The following is a 19,657-nucleotide window of genomic DNA, read 5'->3' on the forward strand; positions in this document are numbered from 1 at the left end:
AATAACATTTTAGGAAAGATTAATTTGTACTGTTAAAGGTGGCTGGAATAGAGAGGAAGACCAAGGGCAGGGTTGCCTACCAGGAAACTACTAGCAAAGATTAGAGGGATTTTTTTTTTTTTAATAGTAGGTTCCATGCCCAGCATGGAGCCCAAGGCAGGGCTTGAACTCATGACCCTGAGATCAAGACCTGAGCTGAGATCAAGAGCCAGACACTTAAACAACTAAGCCACCTAGGCACTTCCAGAAGGAATGTTTTAAGTGGTGGCAGGCAATGGGAACAGGGAGAGAAAGGGAGAATGCAAGTGATGCAAGGAAGAGTGACTACAAATTGTAAAGGATTAGATATAGGGATAGTAAGAGGGAGAGGCCAGATATGATTTCAGGGCTTTGAACCTGATGCGTGGAGAGAATGACAGCACTGTTAGTAGAAAAAAAGACAAGAAGATGGGGAGAGTTGCTTATGGGCAAAAGATTAAAGGCTGGTTTTAGATATATTGTATAAGGAGATAAGGCAGATTCACCAGGTAGGAATGGCAGCTGTGGGTGTCAGAGCAGAGGTCAGGAGGCTGAGGATGTACATTCTGGAGAAAGTTGAAATGGAATAAATGATACTTTCTATGGCTATTGACCAAGTCCTTGGGTATCAAAGGGAATATCTTATGTTCCCCCTGCCCTCCAGCCCTCTGCCTTACAAAGTCACTGTCAACCTAAGCCAAATTTGTCTTCTAAACTGCTTATGCAGCTCATGTTTTTAGTTTTATCCCATCTTTTAAATGATGCAGTAGATAAGTATTTATCTTTATTCCTTGGATGCACATCATGGCATTAAAATCTCGGTTACCAGATCTATGTGCTACATAGTGTTTTTTCTAGCCAGTTATGTTCCTGCATATCTAAGATTTTAACAACAAGGGTAATTGATAGTGTGTGGAGAAAAGAAGGGCAGATTAGTGAACCTTAATCTTGTGGTATTCTCATGTTTAGAGAAAAGAGGAGGAATAAAAAGAAAACAAAGGCAGGACAATCAGAAAAATAGGAAGATAACAATAGTGTAATATCATGGATGCCAAAGGAGGGTTTCAAAAAGGAAAGAGCAGTCAACAGTATCAGATATTTCAGATAATAATGGTAAAGTTTACATCAACACTTCCTACGTGCCAGAAACTGATCTAAGAATTTTGGGGTAAATTTCAATACTACATTTTATTTAATCTAATATATCTGAAATATTATCATTTCAACATGTAATCAATATAAGAAATTGTAGTCTTTTCTCTATACTAAGTCTTTCAAAACTGGTATTTATTTTAAACTTGTAGCACATCTCAGTTCTGATGAGTCACATTTCAGATGTTCAGCAGTCACCTGTGGATGGTGGCTGCTGTACTGAACAGAGGGCTCGTAAAGGAGGTGCAGTAGATAAAGCACTAGCATAGTGTCCAGCAAGCAGAAAACACGCAAATATTAGCCCTGTCTTTCTGCCACAGTTTGTGCCCACGACAACTCATAAGAATCACCTTGAGCACTCTCTGCCTTAAAATCCTCTAATCCTCACCTCCTTCTCACCTCTCTTCCAGAAAATACAGTGAGGGCACTCTCACCACATCACCCTGCTGAAGCCACTATCACCTCTAGCTTGAGCTGCTACGGTATCTCCTCCATATACTGCCCCTGTCATCTGCTCCTGCTCCCTCCAGTCCATTCTCCACTGAGTGGCTGCAATGCTTTTTTTGGTGATTTTTTTTTATTGTGGTAAAAAAAAATACATAAAGTAAAACTACCATTTTAATCATTTTTAAGCATACAACTCATTGGCATTAAATATATTCACAATGTTGTGCAACCATCACCATTATTCATTTTCGAACTTTTCATCATCCCAAATAGAAACTCTACACTCGTTAAACAATAACTTCCTATCCCTCCATCCTCTCCATCCCCTGGTAACCTCTATTCTAATTTCTGTCTCTGCCAATTTGCCTATTCTAAGTACCTCATGTAAGTGGAATCACACGATATTTGTCCATTTGTGTTTGGCTTCTTTCACTTAGCATAATGCTTTCAAGGTTTAACCACATTGTAGCATATGTCAGAATTTAATTCCTTTTTATGGCTGACTAATACTCCACTGTATGGATATACCACCTTTTGTTTATCCATTCATCTGCTGATGAGCATTTGGGTTGTTTTTACTTTTTGGCTACTGTGAATAATGGTGTTATGAACATGGATGTACAAGTATCCAAGAACTCTTTAATTCATACCTCATTGAATCTAACAGTTCCTCTGTGGAATAGATACTGTTATTACCTTCATTCAGATGGGAAGAAACAGACACATAGAGGTGAAGGTATATAATTGATGAGGAGGAAAGCCAAGATTTAAATGCAGCAACAGTACCATTTCATGTGTGCCATGATGTGAAAAGGGTTAGGAGGCACTGCTCTATACCTGTGTGTTACAGCTGCCTTATCAAGAGGGTGGAAGACTAAGAAAGGATGATTGGTATTTTAGAGCTCACAGTGACCAGGGGGCAAGGTGGGGACAATGAGGTAGAGAATAAAGAAGTGGAGTCAGTAAAAGAAAAAGAAGATGATAGCTAGAAATTCCAGCAGTGTTGAGTGAATGGATTTCTTTTTTCAAGATGGGGAGTGTTTTCAAGATGGACATTAGAGAGTTTAAAACAGATTAGAGAAGATTTCAAGATCATCAATAAAAGGATCACAACATAAAAATAGGATACCTAGAAAGATAAAGACAGGCAGATAAAGTAACTGATGGACTTACACTGGTATAATACAAAGATGATGCTGTACTTTCCAGCATCAAGCTGTCTGTGAAACAGCAGTTTGTTATAAATATAGATACAAGGATTAAGAATTGAACCCTGCCTAGCCAATGGCAGAGCTTTATTCATTAGAAAGAAAGCATTATTTCTTCGGTGTTCATTGTGATCTCTTCTATTTCATTCATGATTTTACAATAATTATTTGGGTCCTTTCACTTTTCTTTTTGATAAGTCTGGCCAGGGGTTTATCAGTCTTATTAATTCTTTCAAAGAACCAGCTCCTAGTTTTGTTGATCTGTTCTACTGTTCTTCTGGTTTCTAGTTCATTGATTTCTGCTCTGATCTTTATTATTTCTCTTTTCCTCATGGATTTAGGTTTATTTGCTGTTCTTTCTCCAGCTCCTTTAGGTGTAGGGTTAGGTTGTGTATTTGAGATCTTTCTTGTTTCTTGAGAAAGGCTTGTATTGCTATATATTTCCCTCTTAGAACCGCCTTTGATTTTGAACAGTTGTGTTTTCATTTTCATTTGTTTCCGTGAATTTTTAAAATTCTTTTTTAATTTCCTGGTTGACCCATTCATTCTTTATGGGATGCTGTTTAGCCTTCATGTATTTGAGTTCTTTCCAACTTTCCTCTTGTGATTGAGTTCCAGTTTCAAAGTATTGTGGTCCGAAAATATGCAGGGAATGATGCCTATCTTTTGGTACTGGTTGAGACCTGATTTGTGACCCAGGATGTGATCTATTCTGGAGAATATGCCATGTGCACTAGAGAAGAATGTGTATTCTGTTGCTTTGGGATAGAATATTCTGAATATATCTGTGAAGTTCATCTGGTCCAGTGTTTCCTTGTTGAACTTTTGCTTAGATGATCTGTCCATTTCAGTGAGGGTGATGATTATTGTATTATCATCAATGTGTTTCTTTGATTTTGTTAGTAATTGGTTTATATAATTGGCTGCTCCCATGTTAGGGGCATAAATATTTACAATTGTTAGATCTTCTTGTTGGGTAGACCCTTTAAGTATGATATAGTGTCCTTTCTCATCTCTTATTACAGTCTTTGGTTTAAAATCTAATTTGTCTGATATAAGGATTGCCACCCCAACTTTCTTTTGATGTCCATTAGCACGGTAAGTGGTTTTCCACCCCCTCACTTCAAATCTGGAGGTGTCTTTGGGTCTAAAATGAGTCTCTTGCAGACAGCATGTGGATGGGTCTTGCTTTTTTATCCAGTCTGATACCCTGTGTCTTTTGATTGGGGCATTTAGCCCATTTACATTCAGGGTAACTATTGAAAGATATGAATTTGGTTCCATTATATTGCCTGTAAGGTGACTGTTACTGTATATTGTCTCTGTTCCTTTCTGGTCTGTGTTACTTTTGGGCTCTCTCTTTGCTTAGAGGACTCCCCCTTTCAATATTTCTGGTAGGGCTGGTTTGGTGATAGCAAATTCTCAACAGGGAAAAACTGAGAGCTTTTCCCCTAAAGTAAGGAACATGGCAGGGATGTCCACTATCGCCACTGCTGTTCAACATAGTACTTAAGTCCTAGCCTCAGCAATCAGACAACAAAAAGAAATAAAAGGCATCTGAATCAGCAAAGAAGTAGTCAAACTCTCACTCTTTGCAGATGATATGATACTTTATGTGGAAAACCCAACAGACTCCACCCCAAAACTGCTAGAACTCATACAGGAATTTAGTAAAATGACAGGATATAAAATCAATGCACAGAAATCAGTTGTATTTCTATATAACAACAATGAGACAGAAGAAAGAGAAATTAAGGAGTTGATCACATTTACAATTGCACCCAAAACCGTAAGATAGATACCTAGGAATAAAGCTAACCAAAGAGGCAAAGAATTTGTACTTAGAGCACTATAGAATACTCATGAAAGAAATTGAGGAAGACGCAGAGAAACAGAAAAAGTAACATGATCATGGGTTGGAAGAACAAATATTGTTAAAATGTCTACGCTACCTAGAGCAATCTACACATTTAACACACTCCCTATCAAAATACCATCAACTTTTTTTCACAAAAATGGAACAAATATCCCTAAAATTTGTATGGAACCAGAAGAGACCCCAAATACCCAGAGGAATGTTGAAAAAGAAAACCAAAGCTGGGGGCATCAAAATTCTGGACTTCAAGCTCTATTACAAAGCTGTAATCATCAAGGCAGTATGGTACTGGCATAAAAACAGACACATAGATTAATGGAACAGAACAGAGAACTGAGAAATGGACCCTCAACTCTATGGTCAACTAATCTTTGACAAAGCAGGAAAGAATATCTGATGGAAAAAAGACAGTCTCTTCAACAAATGGTGCTGGGAAAATTGGACAGCCACATGCAGAAGAATGAAACTGGACCATTTCCTTACACCATACACAAAAATAGACTCAAAATGGATGAAAGACCTAAATGTGAGACAGGAATCCATCAAAATCCTTGAGGAGAACATAGGCAGCAACCTCCTAAGACCTCAGCCACAGCAACTTCTTCCTAGACACATTGCCAAAGGCAAGGAAAGCAAGGGCAAAAATGAACTATTGGGACTTCATCAAGATAAAAAGCTTTTGTACAGCAAAGGAAACAGTCAACAAAACCAAAAGACAACCAACAGAATGGGAGAAGATATTTGCAAATGACATATCAGATAAAGGGCTAGTATCCAAAATCTAAAAAGAACTTAACAAACTCAACACCCAAGGAACAAATAATCCAGTAAAGAAATGGGCAGAAGACATGAACAGACATTTCTGCGAAGAAGACATCCAAATAGCCAAAAGACACATGAAAAAGTGCTCAACACCACTCGGCATCAGGGAAATACAAATCAAAACCACAATGAGATACTACCTCACACCAGTCAGAATGGCTAAAATTAACAAGTCAGGAAACAACAGATGTTGGCGAGGATGTGGAGAAAGGGGAACCCTCCTACACTGTTGGTGGGAATGCAAGTTAGCCACTTGGGGAAACATTATGGAGGTTCCTCAGAAAGTTGAAAATAGGGGCGCCTGGGTGGCACAGCGGTTGAGCGTCTGCCTTCGGCTCAGGGCGTGATCCCGGCGTTGTGGGATCGAGCCCCACATCAGGCTCCTCTGCTGGGAGCCTGCCTTCTTCCTCTCCCACTCCCCCTGCTTGTGTTCCCTCTCTCGCTGGCTGTCTCTATCTCTGTCGAATAAATAAATAAAATCTTTAAAAAAAAAAAAAAAAGAAAGTTGAAAATAGAGCTACCCTATGACCAAGCAATTGCACTGCTGGGCATTTACCCCAAAGATACAAGTGTAGTGATATGAAGGGGCATCTGCACCCCACTGTTTATAGCAGCAATGTCCACAATAGCCAAACTATTGAAAGAGCCCAGATGTCCATTGACAGATGACTGGATAAAGAAGAGATGGTACACACACACACACACACACACACTGCATTTTTTTTTTTAAAAGATTTTATTTATTTGACAGAGAGACAGCCAGTGAGAGAGGGAACACAAGCAGGGGGAGTGGGAGAGGGAGAAGCAGGCTCCCAGCGAAGCAGGGAGCCCGATGTGGGGCTCAATCCCAGGACCCTGGGCTCACGCCCTGAGCGGAAGGCAGATGCTTAATGACTGAGCCACCCAGGTGCCCCCCCACAATGGAATATTATGCAGCCATCAAAAAGAATGAAATCTTACCATTTGCAATGACGTGGCTGGAACTAGAGGGTATTATGCTAAGTGAAATAATCAGAGAAAGACAATTATCATATGATCTCACTGATATGTGAAATTTGAGGAACAGGGCAGAGGATCATAGAGGAAGAGAGGAAAAAATGAAACAAGACGAAACCAGAGAGGGAGACAAACCATAAGAGACTCTTAATCTCAGGAAACAAACTGAAGGTTCCTGGAGTGGAGGGGGATGGGAGGGATGGAGTAGCTGGGTGATGGACATGGGGGAGGGTATGTGTTATGGTGAGTACTGTGTAGTGTGTAAGACTGATGAATCACAGACCTGTACCCCTGAAATAAATAATACATTATATGTTAATAATAAGAAAAGAAAAAAAAAGAAAAAGGGAAAAAAGTATTATTCTGAACAACATTTTATGCTACCTTGCTTGTATCACTGTCTTTGAATCCTTTTTCAAGTATTTGTAGAAGATGCTTTTTCTTCACTGTAACTTCAGGATCAAAAACATAAAAAAGACATTCCAGCATCTTTCGATAGTTCCTTAAGAATAAGTGAGACCAAAAAAATGGTTGAGAATTGATTTTAAAAAACTTAGCCATAGATAAGACAACTGTATATCCTGCCCAGGATATTTCTCATTTACAATGAATGTTCCAGTGTTGTTATTAAGCCAGCAATCCCCCTCATTCTCAAAAAGAGCCCCAGTGTGGGTAAAGTCATCCTAGTCAAGGGAGATGCATGAAAAGGAAATATTTACTAACAAGGTATATTTTTAATATTATAAACTTTTAAAATAGAAAGACTCTTTACAAAATAAAATCAGACTCCTATAAAAATTTTCCTTATGGAATTTAACTTCTTACTCTGAATCATGCATATCTTCATTGTCAAAAAACTTTTGGAATTTCTCTTCAAACTTTAGTCTCAGAATGCGGTTGTTGACTTTGATGACACGTTTTACTTTCACTCCTGTAATACCATATGTTCTGAAGTCCCATGTACAAAAACGTGAGAGAATTAATTCATAGCAGGAGTTAAACCTATATGAGAAGACAGAATATATACAAAGAAAATAACAGATTGTCTTTAAAATGTTGAAGAACACAAAGTTACATATGATAAAAGTTATATCCCATATTTTATGTTTTTTGCTTAAGATACATTGTCATATTGTAGCTCTGTTTTCAAACTAAGTATATTTATTCAATCAATAAAAGAGATGCTAAACTTTGAAGAGTTGTTTTTTTATTATATATGTGTTCTGATTAAAAGAAACATTGGTTGAGTAATTCTCCATTACTGAAAACACTTTCTTTTTTGGCTTCAGTGTAACTATGTTTCTGGCTTTCTTCTTACTGGCTGCTCCTTCATGGTTTTCTTTGCTGGTTTTTTTTTTTTTTTTTTCCCTCTGAGGTTTCTAAGTGTTGGCTTGCACCAGGAATCACTCTTTGGCTCTCCTCTTGTTTCCATGAACACTATCCCTAGGTGATTTAATCCGATTCCTTGGCAATATATAGAAAAAATACATTTTATATATACCAATAAACTCGAACATTTTATTTCCAGACTTTATCTCTACCCAATTTAGGTGGATATACCCTGAATTGAACATCCACCGCCTACTTGGTATGTTCACTTGCATATGGAATAGGCTTCCCAAACTTATTTCATCACCTGCCTCTAAGCCTGCTCCTCCTGAGTCTTTTCCATTTCAGTACATGGTACCGGCATCTAACTGGTAGCTTAAGTTAATATCCCAGGAATAAACCTTGCCTCCTCTCTGCCCCACCTTCGGCAAGTCTGTTTGGCCTCTACATCTAAAATACATCCTGGGGGCGCCTGGGTGGCACAGCGGTTAAGCGTCTGCCTTCGGCTCAGGGCGTGATCCCGGCATTATGGATCGAGCCCCACATCAGGCTCCTCCGCTATGAGCCTGCTTCTTCCTCTCCCACTCCTCCTGCTTCTGTTCCCTCTCTCGCTGGCTATCTCTATCTCTGTCGAATAAATAAAATCTTAAAAAAAAATTAAAATAAAATAAAAATAAAATACATCCTGAATATAATCCTATGTCATCAATACCATTCTTATTACCCTAGTCCAAATCACCATCATCTCTCATTTGGACTACTGCAAATAACTTCATAACTAGGGATATAGAAGTGAATGAGGCAGGGTCCCTGCTCTCAGGGAACCTATATTGCAAGAAGTTGGCCAAAAAATAAATAAGACATAAATAAAATAATTTCTAAACTGATAAGGGCTTTGAAGAAAGAGAAGTTTAGGGTAACAGTTTCACTTTTGTGTATATAATAACTTTCAGTAATCTAACTCTTATATATAAAGATTTCATACTTCCTGTACTATTTCAGGGAGTCACAGCAGTATAAGAAACTTTTTTGTTTTATACTGATAAGATATTGATATAAGTCAGCAAGTAAGTTGACAGTATTTATTGAACCCTTGTTCAGAATTTTGAAGTACATTTTAATAGGTTTTATTGAGCTCCAGTACCTTCTACATTTGCTAAATGAGTGCATCATTTGGATATTATTGAGTGGTTGTAGGCATCTCTCTGTGTAACTCTCTCCACTGGGGATGCTCACACATTCCCATACCACTGAATGAGTGATGAAATGATGGGCCCTCACTCTCCTAGTCTCTACCATACTTGATGCTGCTAACCATCCCTTCTTTGTAACTTCACCTCTCTCTTTCTTTTTTTTTTTTAAGATTTTATTTTATTTATTTGAGGGGCGCCTGGGTGGCTCAGTTGGCTGAGTGTCTGCTTTCGGCTCAGGTCATGATCCCAGGGTCCTGGGAGCGAGCCCACGTCAGGCTCCTTGCTCAGTGGGAAGCCTGCTTCTCCCTCTCCCTCTGCCTGCCGCTCCCCCTGCTTGTGCTCTTTCTCTCCGTCAAATAAATAAATAAAATCTTAAAAAAAAAAAAACTGTTAAGTGAGTATCTATTAAGTGATTTAGAAACATCAAATAGTAGTTATTTATGGAGCTATGAACCCAGCCAGCCCTATGCTAGTTGTTATGACTTACAAAGTACATGAAACCTATTATCTGTCCCCAGGGAATTTATAGTCATGTATATATTATTTTGTGATGCTTTGAACTTATTTCTTTAAATTGTAAATACCCTGTATCTATAGCCAGGTTCAAAGCTTCTCAAGCACAAGGACAGTGTCTTATGCTTTGGAGTCCGTCCTGACTTGACCAATGTTGTCTGTTGTCAATGGCTAACTCAACTATACTACATAGGTAGATAATATGAATCTGTAATGATAATGCTACAGTGGCAAAAATCTACTCAGCAAGGAAGTCTCTGTGAAACAAGGTCATCTTTAAACTGAAAAATATAGTCCTTTTATTTCATAACATAAATGAAGCTAAGAAATATTAAATGATACATAATTAGAAATCTGCAATGCTCTTTTGCTAAAGAAATAAACAAAGGCTATTTTGACAGAAAATCTTTATATTTGGGTTCTGTCTCTACTCCAGTACTTTTTATTTAAATTTATTTATTTATTTAAATCCTAAATCACTGGCTTTTAAAGTATTAATAAAAGAGAAGCCAGTGTTTAAATAAAATAACTAGATCTGTAACGCATAGAGCAATTTAAAGTATGTTAGTAGTTATTTCCTTTTTTTTTTAAAGTAATCTCTACACCCAATGTGGGGCTTGAACTCATGACCCCTAGATCAAGAGTTGCATGCTCTTCCAACAGAGCCAGCCAGGCACCCCATAAAACAGCCATATTTCTTAACATCCATAAAAAAATCACAGCTAAGGTGGCCAAGCTTGTGGTACACTAAAAATAAAAAACAATCCTTCAAATTCTGCCAATATATATTTGATTTTCTTCTTAAAATGGATCAAGTTTATTCTTATTAAAACTAAGTAAACAACTGCTAATGCTTATCAAAATCCATCAAAACATCAAAACAAATCCATTTGTTTCTTTTTAACCTTCGCGGAGGAGGCTCAGGTCATGATCTCGGGGTCATAGGATCAAGCGTGACGGGGTCCTGGGATCACGCCCTATGTGGGCTCCTCACTCAACCTGCTTCTCGCTCTGCCCCTCCCTTTGCCCGTCCCCCTGCTCGTGCTCTCTCTGTCTCCCATATAAATACATAAAAAAATCTTTTTTTTTAATAAATAAAAAATCTTTTAAAAAAATCCATCAAAGCCAATTTACTATCAGGCTGACATAATTACCTAAATGGCTCTTTAGTCATTTTGCTTTTATGTTTTTTTCTTTATAATCTACTTGTTTTGTAATGCGCCTCCTCTGCGAAGGTTAAAAAGAAACAAATAATAATAAACAAATCTATTTAGGTTGAGTGAATATAAATGAAAGACTGAAAAATTATTCATGTACCCGGCAGACAGACACCATTCAATTTTTGCGCTTGAAAAATCAAGGCCCTTATTTGTTTATATGGGAACTGGGATGAATACCTTTTGTATCTTTATACATAAAAATCAAGTACTGTGGTTAAGCGGACAGTGGTAACTGCTGGTAAATGGATGCATTGATACAAAAGAAAGTATTTTAAAAGGTCTCTTTCTCATTTGGGCAGGACTTCTCAGACTTTTCCACCAACGTACCTCCAAGGCCCTCGAGAAGCTTTTACTTGCAGAAGTAAGAGCTACATGTAATATAAATCAGGGGGCTTGTTTTAAAGTAATCCATAACAATCATATATTTTTCTCTATAAAAATTAATGCAAATTTTCTATTTTACTCCATAAAAGTCAGTGTTTGTTTCAACACTGACTTCGAGTAAAATCCTCTGGGATGATATATTAAGCCCATTTCTGGTTTTTCACCACACCCCCAAATTTGCAGTATGCTTCTAGGGTTCTATGGCAATCTTTGGCTTGTTCGTGGGCTCCCCGATTTTGAGAAAATGACTGCCGAAATGTGAAAGTCAAAATTAGTGATATTTTTCTGCTGCAAACTTTTTCTTTCCCTTCTTCCCTCCTTCCTTTCTTTCTTTCCTTCCTTCTCCTTCCTTCCTTCCCTTCCCCCTCTCTTCCTTCTTTCTGTTCTTTAGAATCATTTCTTTGGTTGTACCCTCGAGTTGAGGCAACACAACCACTTCCTGGTTTGTACCAGTAGGCTTTGATTTTGAAGTGTGGATCCTGTTTCCTGCTTCTTCCCTTTCTGGTGGCTCTCTCCATTTTTATCTAAACTGGCTTTCCACCCAAATTCCTGGCTTTTAAGTGTATGCCTTATTTTAACTCACAGAGTCTATGTGCACCCTGACTCTAACTAGCTCTGGACAGCTGGTTTGACTGACTGTGGACCCCCAGGAATTTTGCTAGGGAGCCTCCTCCAGTGTTTGCAGCCTGTTGTTGCCAATGCTGCTTCTGCATCCCGTCTCTATTCTAGCTTCTCATACAGTATTTAGAATCCAGGGCTATGTCCAGTCTGGAAACGAACAGTATAAACATATATAATATTAATACTTGTTCATAAACTTTCAAAAATTATATTCTGGCAACAGAAAATATATTGGTGGCAAAATAGGTAATGGCCAATTTACAGTGGATGAATATTCTATGAGAAGTGTTTTGAAAATTAGACATCTTAAGGTTTTATAAGTGATATTTTGGTTGATGATCTTAAGCACCTAAAATTATTTTTAAAGCTGTAACTAAATATCAAATTGATTTACCAGTCATCATATCGAGTGCCTTCTTCAAAGTGGATATTTCCCACAGTCTCCAACTCAATTAACAAAAATGGGATCAATAATCCATGACTTTTCTTCTTTTGCTTTACTTCAACACGATAAATTGCCTCAATTCTGTTTAAGAAAAAAAATGAAGCTATTAGAAACACTTAAAAATCACATTACAATTAAAATAGATTTTTTTTTTAATAGCTGATGTGAAAATATAGGCTCTGTCAATGGATAAAGAAAGCTTGGTATTAACAGTTAAACCAAGGAAAAGATATTCTATTTCTGGCACTTAAAATCACTTCAAATTATGTTAACTTCAGAATATGTGAAGGTCAGAAAGCTATCCTGGCTCCACCACTTATGGCTCTCAGATCTTTTTATGCTGTAGTTTCTTAGTAAAATGGCAATATTAATAGTACCACACCTGAAAAAGCTTTTTTGAGGATTATAGGCAAAATACGTGTAAAGCTCTTACCAAAGAATTTGACACGAAGTAAGAATCCAATAAATGTTAGTTAGTAGTAGTAGTAGTAGTATTTACAGGGCAAACTAACTTATCCATTTAGTGCCCTAGTAAATAACAAATTCACAGTACTTACTAAGTCTTCTTGCTTTATATTTCTAGTTGACACTCAACCAGAGTTTGTTTCTACATGATTCCAGACAATTGTGTATGTGCTTTGCTCAGTCAGATCTATGTGGTGAATTTCTGCATCAGTAGCAGTTCTGTTTTTAGTTTGCAGACACTAGAGCAGTGATGTGACAGGAAGCCAGTAGGGGGAAGTTTGCTGTGCCTAAGTATTGCCTCTGGAAAAAACTACATATGTTAGCTTTGAACCAATGATGTCAAGCTCTACTGGGAACCAGACTAAAAACACATGCCATGTTTTACTTCATAATATAATTCTTTCCACTCATGAAGAAGGGAACTGAGCTCAACTGATAGCCTAGAACGTTCTATTCTCTCATGTTTCAAATTTGAACAACTAGACAATTCATAAAACATACTCATCTAGTTTTTTGTTCCAGAATGTTACCCTTTCATTCAAGGCATTTAGTTTGGTCAGTATCTTCTGTTGAAGATTTGGTTCTTCTGTGACAGTTTCACAGTTCTTTGATTTTTCAAGTTCAGTTACTTTATTGTTATTGGATCTATCATTGTGCCCTTTGCCAGATCCCTTGAGTTCAGCAAGTTCCCGTTCCAGCTGTTGAAATCAGTGTGCCAGAGAGCAAAAATTTTTAGTGGAATTATTAAATATATAGTTAATTTAAATTAACAAAATAAAAATCTAGATAATAAATAGGCCAAACTTCATAAAAACATGCTAAACATGTGATTACAACTTCAGTACAAGTTTAGTCAGCCAATTTCTCTTGACCAAGGGACAGTCTTAAATACTTCAAATGTGGCAGTTTTTTTAATTGACAATGAGAAAAGCAAAGAAATGGATTTTTAAATATTAAGTGATGAGTTTGCTTCTATTAAAACCAAAGTAAAATTATAACAAAAAATGATTTTGATATAAATAAAATACCTACACTTCAAATTAATGTGACTTCTGTCATACCTACTTTCCAATTTTTCAATATTTTTTTCAAGTACTGTGGTATTCTGAGAAAAAATCAACCATAGCAAATATACAAAACATGCATATAGGGATGCATAGTTTTCCGTTTGCCACAGTCTCCTATATATGACTCAGCATAGCAATGTCTTCATTTAAAATTTTGATATTTTGTTTTTTCTTGTTCATAATGGGCTTTGTTGGCATTCATTTGCATTTTTAGAAAATATTGCGCTAGGTGTGATTTATTGTGGTTACTGAGGTTTTTAGCACTCAGATTTTGGGCCCACAGCCTCACTTGCCTTGCCTTAATCCCAGCCTTTCAGGATTTCAAGATAAATTGTAACATGGGGAGGTGTATATAAATAGAAATTTACTAATTAGCTGTCCTCCCTCTCTATAATGGCTATATCCAATTGTTAAAAAACAAACTAAGCATATTTATAAAAATGTCTATGGTTTATCTTATCTAAGGTATTATTTTTCACATTTGCAGGTTTTACTTAATACGTTCATTTCCACATAAAAATAGATATAAAATGATTTCCATATACTGGTTCATTTTTTTTCATATACTGGTTCATTTTTTATTCAAAAATAAATTTTGTTAATGTTTTACTTTAAGGATAACTTTCTATTATATTATTAACCAGAACCGGCTCATTTTAGAAATATATAACTTACCTATATTATATATTAATATAATTAATGATAATGTATTTATAAATATTAAATATATTTAAAAGACTTAGGTTTTAATGGTAGTATACTCTTCTGTCTTAAGAATGAATAATTCTTCCTCTCTGGCTAAACATTTAGAGTTTCCAATTTCTTGTTGTTGTCAGTAGTACAGTGATGGGTATCTTATGTATGTAAATATTTATCCACATCCAAATATTTATCCAAATCCTAAGGGGGCAAATCCTTAGAATAGAGGGCTACACGTAGATTTACTGGGTCAAAGGCTACAAGCCTTTTCAGGCTGTGCAAACATACGACCCAAATTACATTCCATCAGTGTCACACTCCTCTTCACCAGCCTGAGTACTATTATGTGTTATACTTTGACAGTTTCATAGGCGAAAATGGTTGCTATCTTAATTCATATTTGGAAATTCATAATCAAGTTGAGCTCTTCTTTCAAATGTTTATTCGTCATTTTTTTATTTCTTCCTTTGTAAAACAGCAGTTTATGTGCTTTGCTTAGTTTTTCTATTTGAATATTTGCTTTTTGTTTTATTTAAGACTGTTTATTCTAAGGATATCAAGTTTGTCCAGGATGTTTGTTGAAGACATTTTTCAGACTGTCATTTATTGTTTACTTTTATTAATGATGGTTTTTTAAGCACCAAAGCGTTTTACTTTTATTTTTTGCAATTGAATCTACATTCTGTTCTTTTGTCATTTCTCATATTTCTTTTATTTGGCAGGCTGAGATCAGGTAAACATATTCATCTATGTATTTGTCAGTTTTTTCAGGTTTTTAAAATTTTTACATTTAGTTCTTTTTTTCCCCACTGGCATTTATTTTTGGTAGAGTGTAAAATAAGAATCAATTCCCCTACTCCCAAATAGTTTATTTTTTTGATACCATTTGTTGAATGATTATATTTCCTTGCCTTTAAAAAATACAGTAAGTTCTAATATATACAAAGTTTTATTTTGAGGTTAATAATCCTTAATTTTTCAGAGCCCACTTTTGATAAAGGAAATCCAATTTACTCCAGGTAAAAAAAAAAAACATGCATAATATAACTACCAAAATATAGCTTGATTTAAAGTTCCCACCTTGTCTTAATATCTTAATATTAGTAAATATTTTAGCACTTTAGGCAAAAAAATGAATTTTGAGCACAGCCTGAAGGTGTCTAATAAAAATGCAGCTGAAATAACTCTAATAGAGCTCTATTACTTTTGGATACATATTGAATTTCTCAGCTTTTTAAAATGTTTATAAATTAATAAGCCTATACGTTTTTATGGTTGTAGACTTCTAAGCATACAGTGAAGCTTAGTCAAGCAAGTGGAATCAAAAGTTTGGGGGCAAACTTGGAGGTATTAATAAAAGAATTATTTCTATATATATAAAATTTAAAAGATAATGCTGTCTTATTGCCAGTTTTTGTACGATATAGCCACTGAAATTTTATAATATTAAATCTTACATTTTTTTTCACAAAGCTAAATAATTTTATTCGTTCTTCTGGCAACTTCTGTAATTTGCATTTTCGATCATTCAGTTTTTCAAGGTCTTCATTAAGATGCCTCTGAACAGTTTTTACACGCATATTGTAATACATTATTTTTTTCATTGCTGTGGTCTAAAAGTGAGGGGAAAAAAAACAACAAAAGATTAGCTGAAGCAAAAAACATTATAAGTAATTATTAGTGGCATTACAGGAGTGTGATATGTTTTATATAACTCACTGGAAAATTTTGCATGCTCAGTTACTAATAATGATGATAATTGAAATGGTAATGGCTACAGAGTGCTGTATTTAAACTTAATAAGCATAATATAAAATTCTAAAGACTTTCTTTGTGGATAATATTTTAAGTGTGAGGCATATTCACATTTATTTCGAGGATGACAATGTTAAGAGGCTCCAGATAGAATTCAGTTTATAAAATCATATCATTTAGATAAAGAGGCAGTACTACTAAAGCAAATATGTAATTACATTATTCCTATTTGATTAAATTATGGAAAAATACATTGAAAAGCATTCAAAGCAAATGTAACATTATTCAGTTCAGTTTTTAAAAGCATGGCTAAGAAATCATGGATTTGATGTTTTTTTTTTCCAATTCTCTAAAAGGATGCTCTAAATAAACTTGTTTTCAATTGAGCAAATGATTAAGTTGTCAATCTACCCATTACCTAGAATACCTTAATACCAGGGGATCACCCAGTTATTAATAAATACATGATGATGAATAGATTAAATCTACTATTGAAAAATATACCAGCTATACTAATATTATACGAATGCAGCTAATACTCAAGCAGTATTAGTCAAAAAGAACTAGCTGAGGAGAAAATAAACATAACAGATGCACTATTAAATGTGACCTAAAGGGGCACCTGGGTGGCTCAGTCGGTTAAGTGTCTGCCTTTGGCTCAGGTCATGATCCCAGGGTCCTGGGATGGAGACCTGCATCAGGCTCCTTGCTCAGTGGGGAGTCTCCTTCTTTTTCCCCCTGCTCTTGTGCTCTTGCTCTCTCCCTCTCAAATAAATAAATAAAATCTTTAAAAAAAAATGTGGCCTAGATTTAACTGTTGACCTGAAATAATGAAGGCATTTGTCTTTTTTAGGAAACCTGTACCTCAAATAATTCAGAAGGCTTTGTACACTGCTCTGGACATGTACTTTCATAGACACGGGCTCTTGCTATGTGATTTATTTGGTAGAGAGTGGATAATCAAGTGGATAATCAATCCCAACAGGATTATTTGGCGTAAAAGATGGAATAGACACAAATATATGGCACGATGAATGGGCCAAAAGAATTCCCTTGCCCATGCATATTATGAAGTTTTGAAACTGAAATCACTAAATTCCTCCACAAAAAATAAGGCATTAACAACACAGAACAGCTCAGGGAAATAAAATGTGTTTTAGGATGATTAAAGTATAAACAATTCCTGATAAAGAAGAACTTTTTTGGAAGTGCAACTGAGTTAGAAGAAAAAAGGAAATAGCAAGTCATGTTTCTTAATTTTTGACTATTTGGAGAAAATGGAAAATCCAATAAAGAATGCTTTGAATCAGTGGCAGCTAAAAAATTTCTACCGAATTCTTAAATCTAAAACGAGAGAATATGGGTAGAGTTAGGATTGCTAGATAAAATATAAGAAGCCAAGTTAAATTTGAACTTTAGGTAAACAGTAAATAATGTTTGAGTATAGGTGAATAAGTATAACTAAGTTTAAGAAGTATGATATTAAAACATTATTTGCTGCTTATCTGAAATTCAAATTTAACTTGGAGTCCCTTAGATGGGGGAAAAAAGCTTTTGTTTTTAATTTTTTTAAAAAAGATTTTTATTTATTTGAGAGAGAGGGAGGGAGAGAGCACCAGTGGGGGTCAGGGACAGAGGGAGAGGGAGAAGCAGACTCCCCACTGAGCAGGGGGCCCAACACAGGGCTTGACCCTGAGATCATGACCTGAGCCAAAGGCAGATGCTTAATCGACTGAGCCACCCAGGCACCCCTAATTTTTATTTTTGAATAAGTAATATATTCATGTGTCAAACACCAAAATAATTGAAAAGTATACAATGAAAAGTCTACTTCCCACACGTGTTTCCCATCTGCCCAGTTGCCCCACCTTCCACAGATATCTACTGATTTGTTTCTAGTGTATCTCTGCACAGTTTCTTCTACTGTACTTTTATATTTTATTAAGAATATACCTATATCTGCATTTGGGAACATAAACTGTGATATTTTATTATTCCTGAACTCTTTCAAAATCACTTACTGTGTCATAACAGTAAATAAGAATTATCGGTAAGGGTTTTTTGTCCTTGTTTGAGAGTATATACTAAGACTTTGGAAAAGTGGGGAAGACTGTGTTGTAAATTATAAATACATGACAAATCGACTTTGTAGGCTTACTATATTTCAATTTGCTTTTTTTGTATTTGGACTTTTGGGAATGTTGAACTCATTTTTCACTCAATTCCACTTTGGTAGAATTACTTGCTTATTACAGTAAAAAAAATTTTTTTTGAAAATAACTATAATGGAAAATCCAGTTGCATGGATTCATTCCATTTACTTCTTTGATTAACATAAAAGAATGAAAAGTCATAGGCTCAACTGCAGTTTCATAGTGATTATTTTTATAGTATTCAACAATTAAAATGGGCTTTTATGCGCATTAAGTCACTGGATCCCTACAATAACACTTGGGACAGGTACTACTTTTATCGGCACTCTTAATAGTTCTGAAAACCAAAGTTTGAGAAGGGAAAGCCCTTGTCTAAGTGACCGGCTGTAATGGATACAGCTGCAGCTTGAACCCAAGTCTTCTGTTTTGAACTCCCATATTCTTCCCTCTTTCGCATGCTGACTCCCTGGTGGTCCTCCTGACTTTACTTGCCACTTACAGTTTACACAAATGACTCCATAGTCATGGATGAAAATTTGAAGAATCAACAGTACTCTGCTCAAGAGTTTATGACATTGGACAATTGCCACAACCTGGTACAACCTGTCTCCTTATGAATGGTAATGAAGAAAAAGCATCTTGGAAATCCATATGCAACCCTTAAATAAAAATACTTTGAATTTGAAAAATCATCTTGATCTAAGTAAAAACTCGAGCTATATTACATATCTTATTTTTGCCTTAAAAGTGTGAAGAAAGAGAAGATATAGGGAACTGTATAACAATTCCTTATTTTATTCTTTTATTGATACTTCTGACATATACAAGACTAAATCAAATGTATGACAACCTTAGCCATAATGTCAAAAGAATCTGCCTCTCTTACCTCTCCTCTTCCACCTCTCCTGCAGGTTCCCCAGTCTCTAACACCCAACTGACACACTTCCCCATTTACACCATTCCCTTGGTGATTTATCTAGTCCCTGGCCTATGCACCATCTTTCTGACTTCAACTCTCATATTTGTATCTCCAATCCAGGCAACTTTCTTAAATAGCAGACTCATATACCCAACTACTTATTGGACATATCCTTTTAGATGTTCAAAAGATTGCTCAAAATTTACATACTTGGGTGGGTGGCTCAGTCAGTTAAGTTTCAGACTCCCCCCCCACTTGCATGCATGTGTGCGTGCTCTCTCTAAAATAAATAAATCTTTAAAAAAATTTTACATGCCTAAAAATTAAACCATGACTCTTCCTTTTAACCTATTCCTTCCATATTCTCCCTCATTT

General features: G+C 35.9%; 1 protein-coding gene across 1 annotated transcript in view; it reads right to left on the bottom strand.

Moving 5' to 3' along the window:
- LRRC9 (leucine rich repeat containing 9) overlaps nucleotides 1-19,657 on the bottom strand; it is a 113,485-nt gene that overhangs the window by 74,787 nt on the left and 19,041 nt on the right. Inside the window, exons 8-12 of the mRNA XM_040641822.1 lie at nucleotides 15,913-16,068; nucleotides 13,191-13,387; nucleotides 12,174-12,305; nucleotides 7,345-7,521; nucleotides 6,904-7,021 (exon numbers count right to left, since the gene is read on the bottom strand). Of these exons, the coding sequence (XP_040497756.1) occupies nucleotides 6,904-7,021; nucleotides 7,345-7,521; nucleotides 12,174-12,305; nucleotides 13,191-13,387; nucleotides 15,913-16,068 (780 nt within the window). The remainder of the gene's footprint in view (nucleotides 1-6,903; nucleotides 7,022-7,344; nucleotides 7,522-12,173; nucleotides 12,306-13,190; nucleotides 13,388-15,912; nucleotides 16,069-19,657) is intronic.

Source organism: Ursus maritimus, unplaced genomic scaffold (assembly GCF_017311325.1).
Source record: "Ursus maritimus isolate PB19 unplaced genomic scaffold, ASM1731132v1 scaffold_25, whole genome shotgun sequence".
Taxonomy (NCBI): Eukaryota; Metazoa; Chordata; class Mammalia; order Carnivora; family Ursidae; genus Ursus; species Ursus maritimus.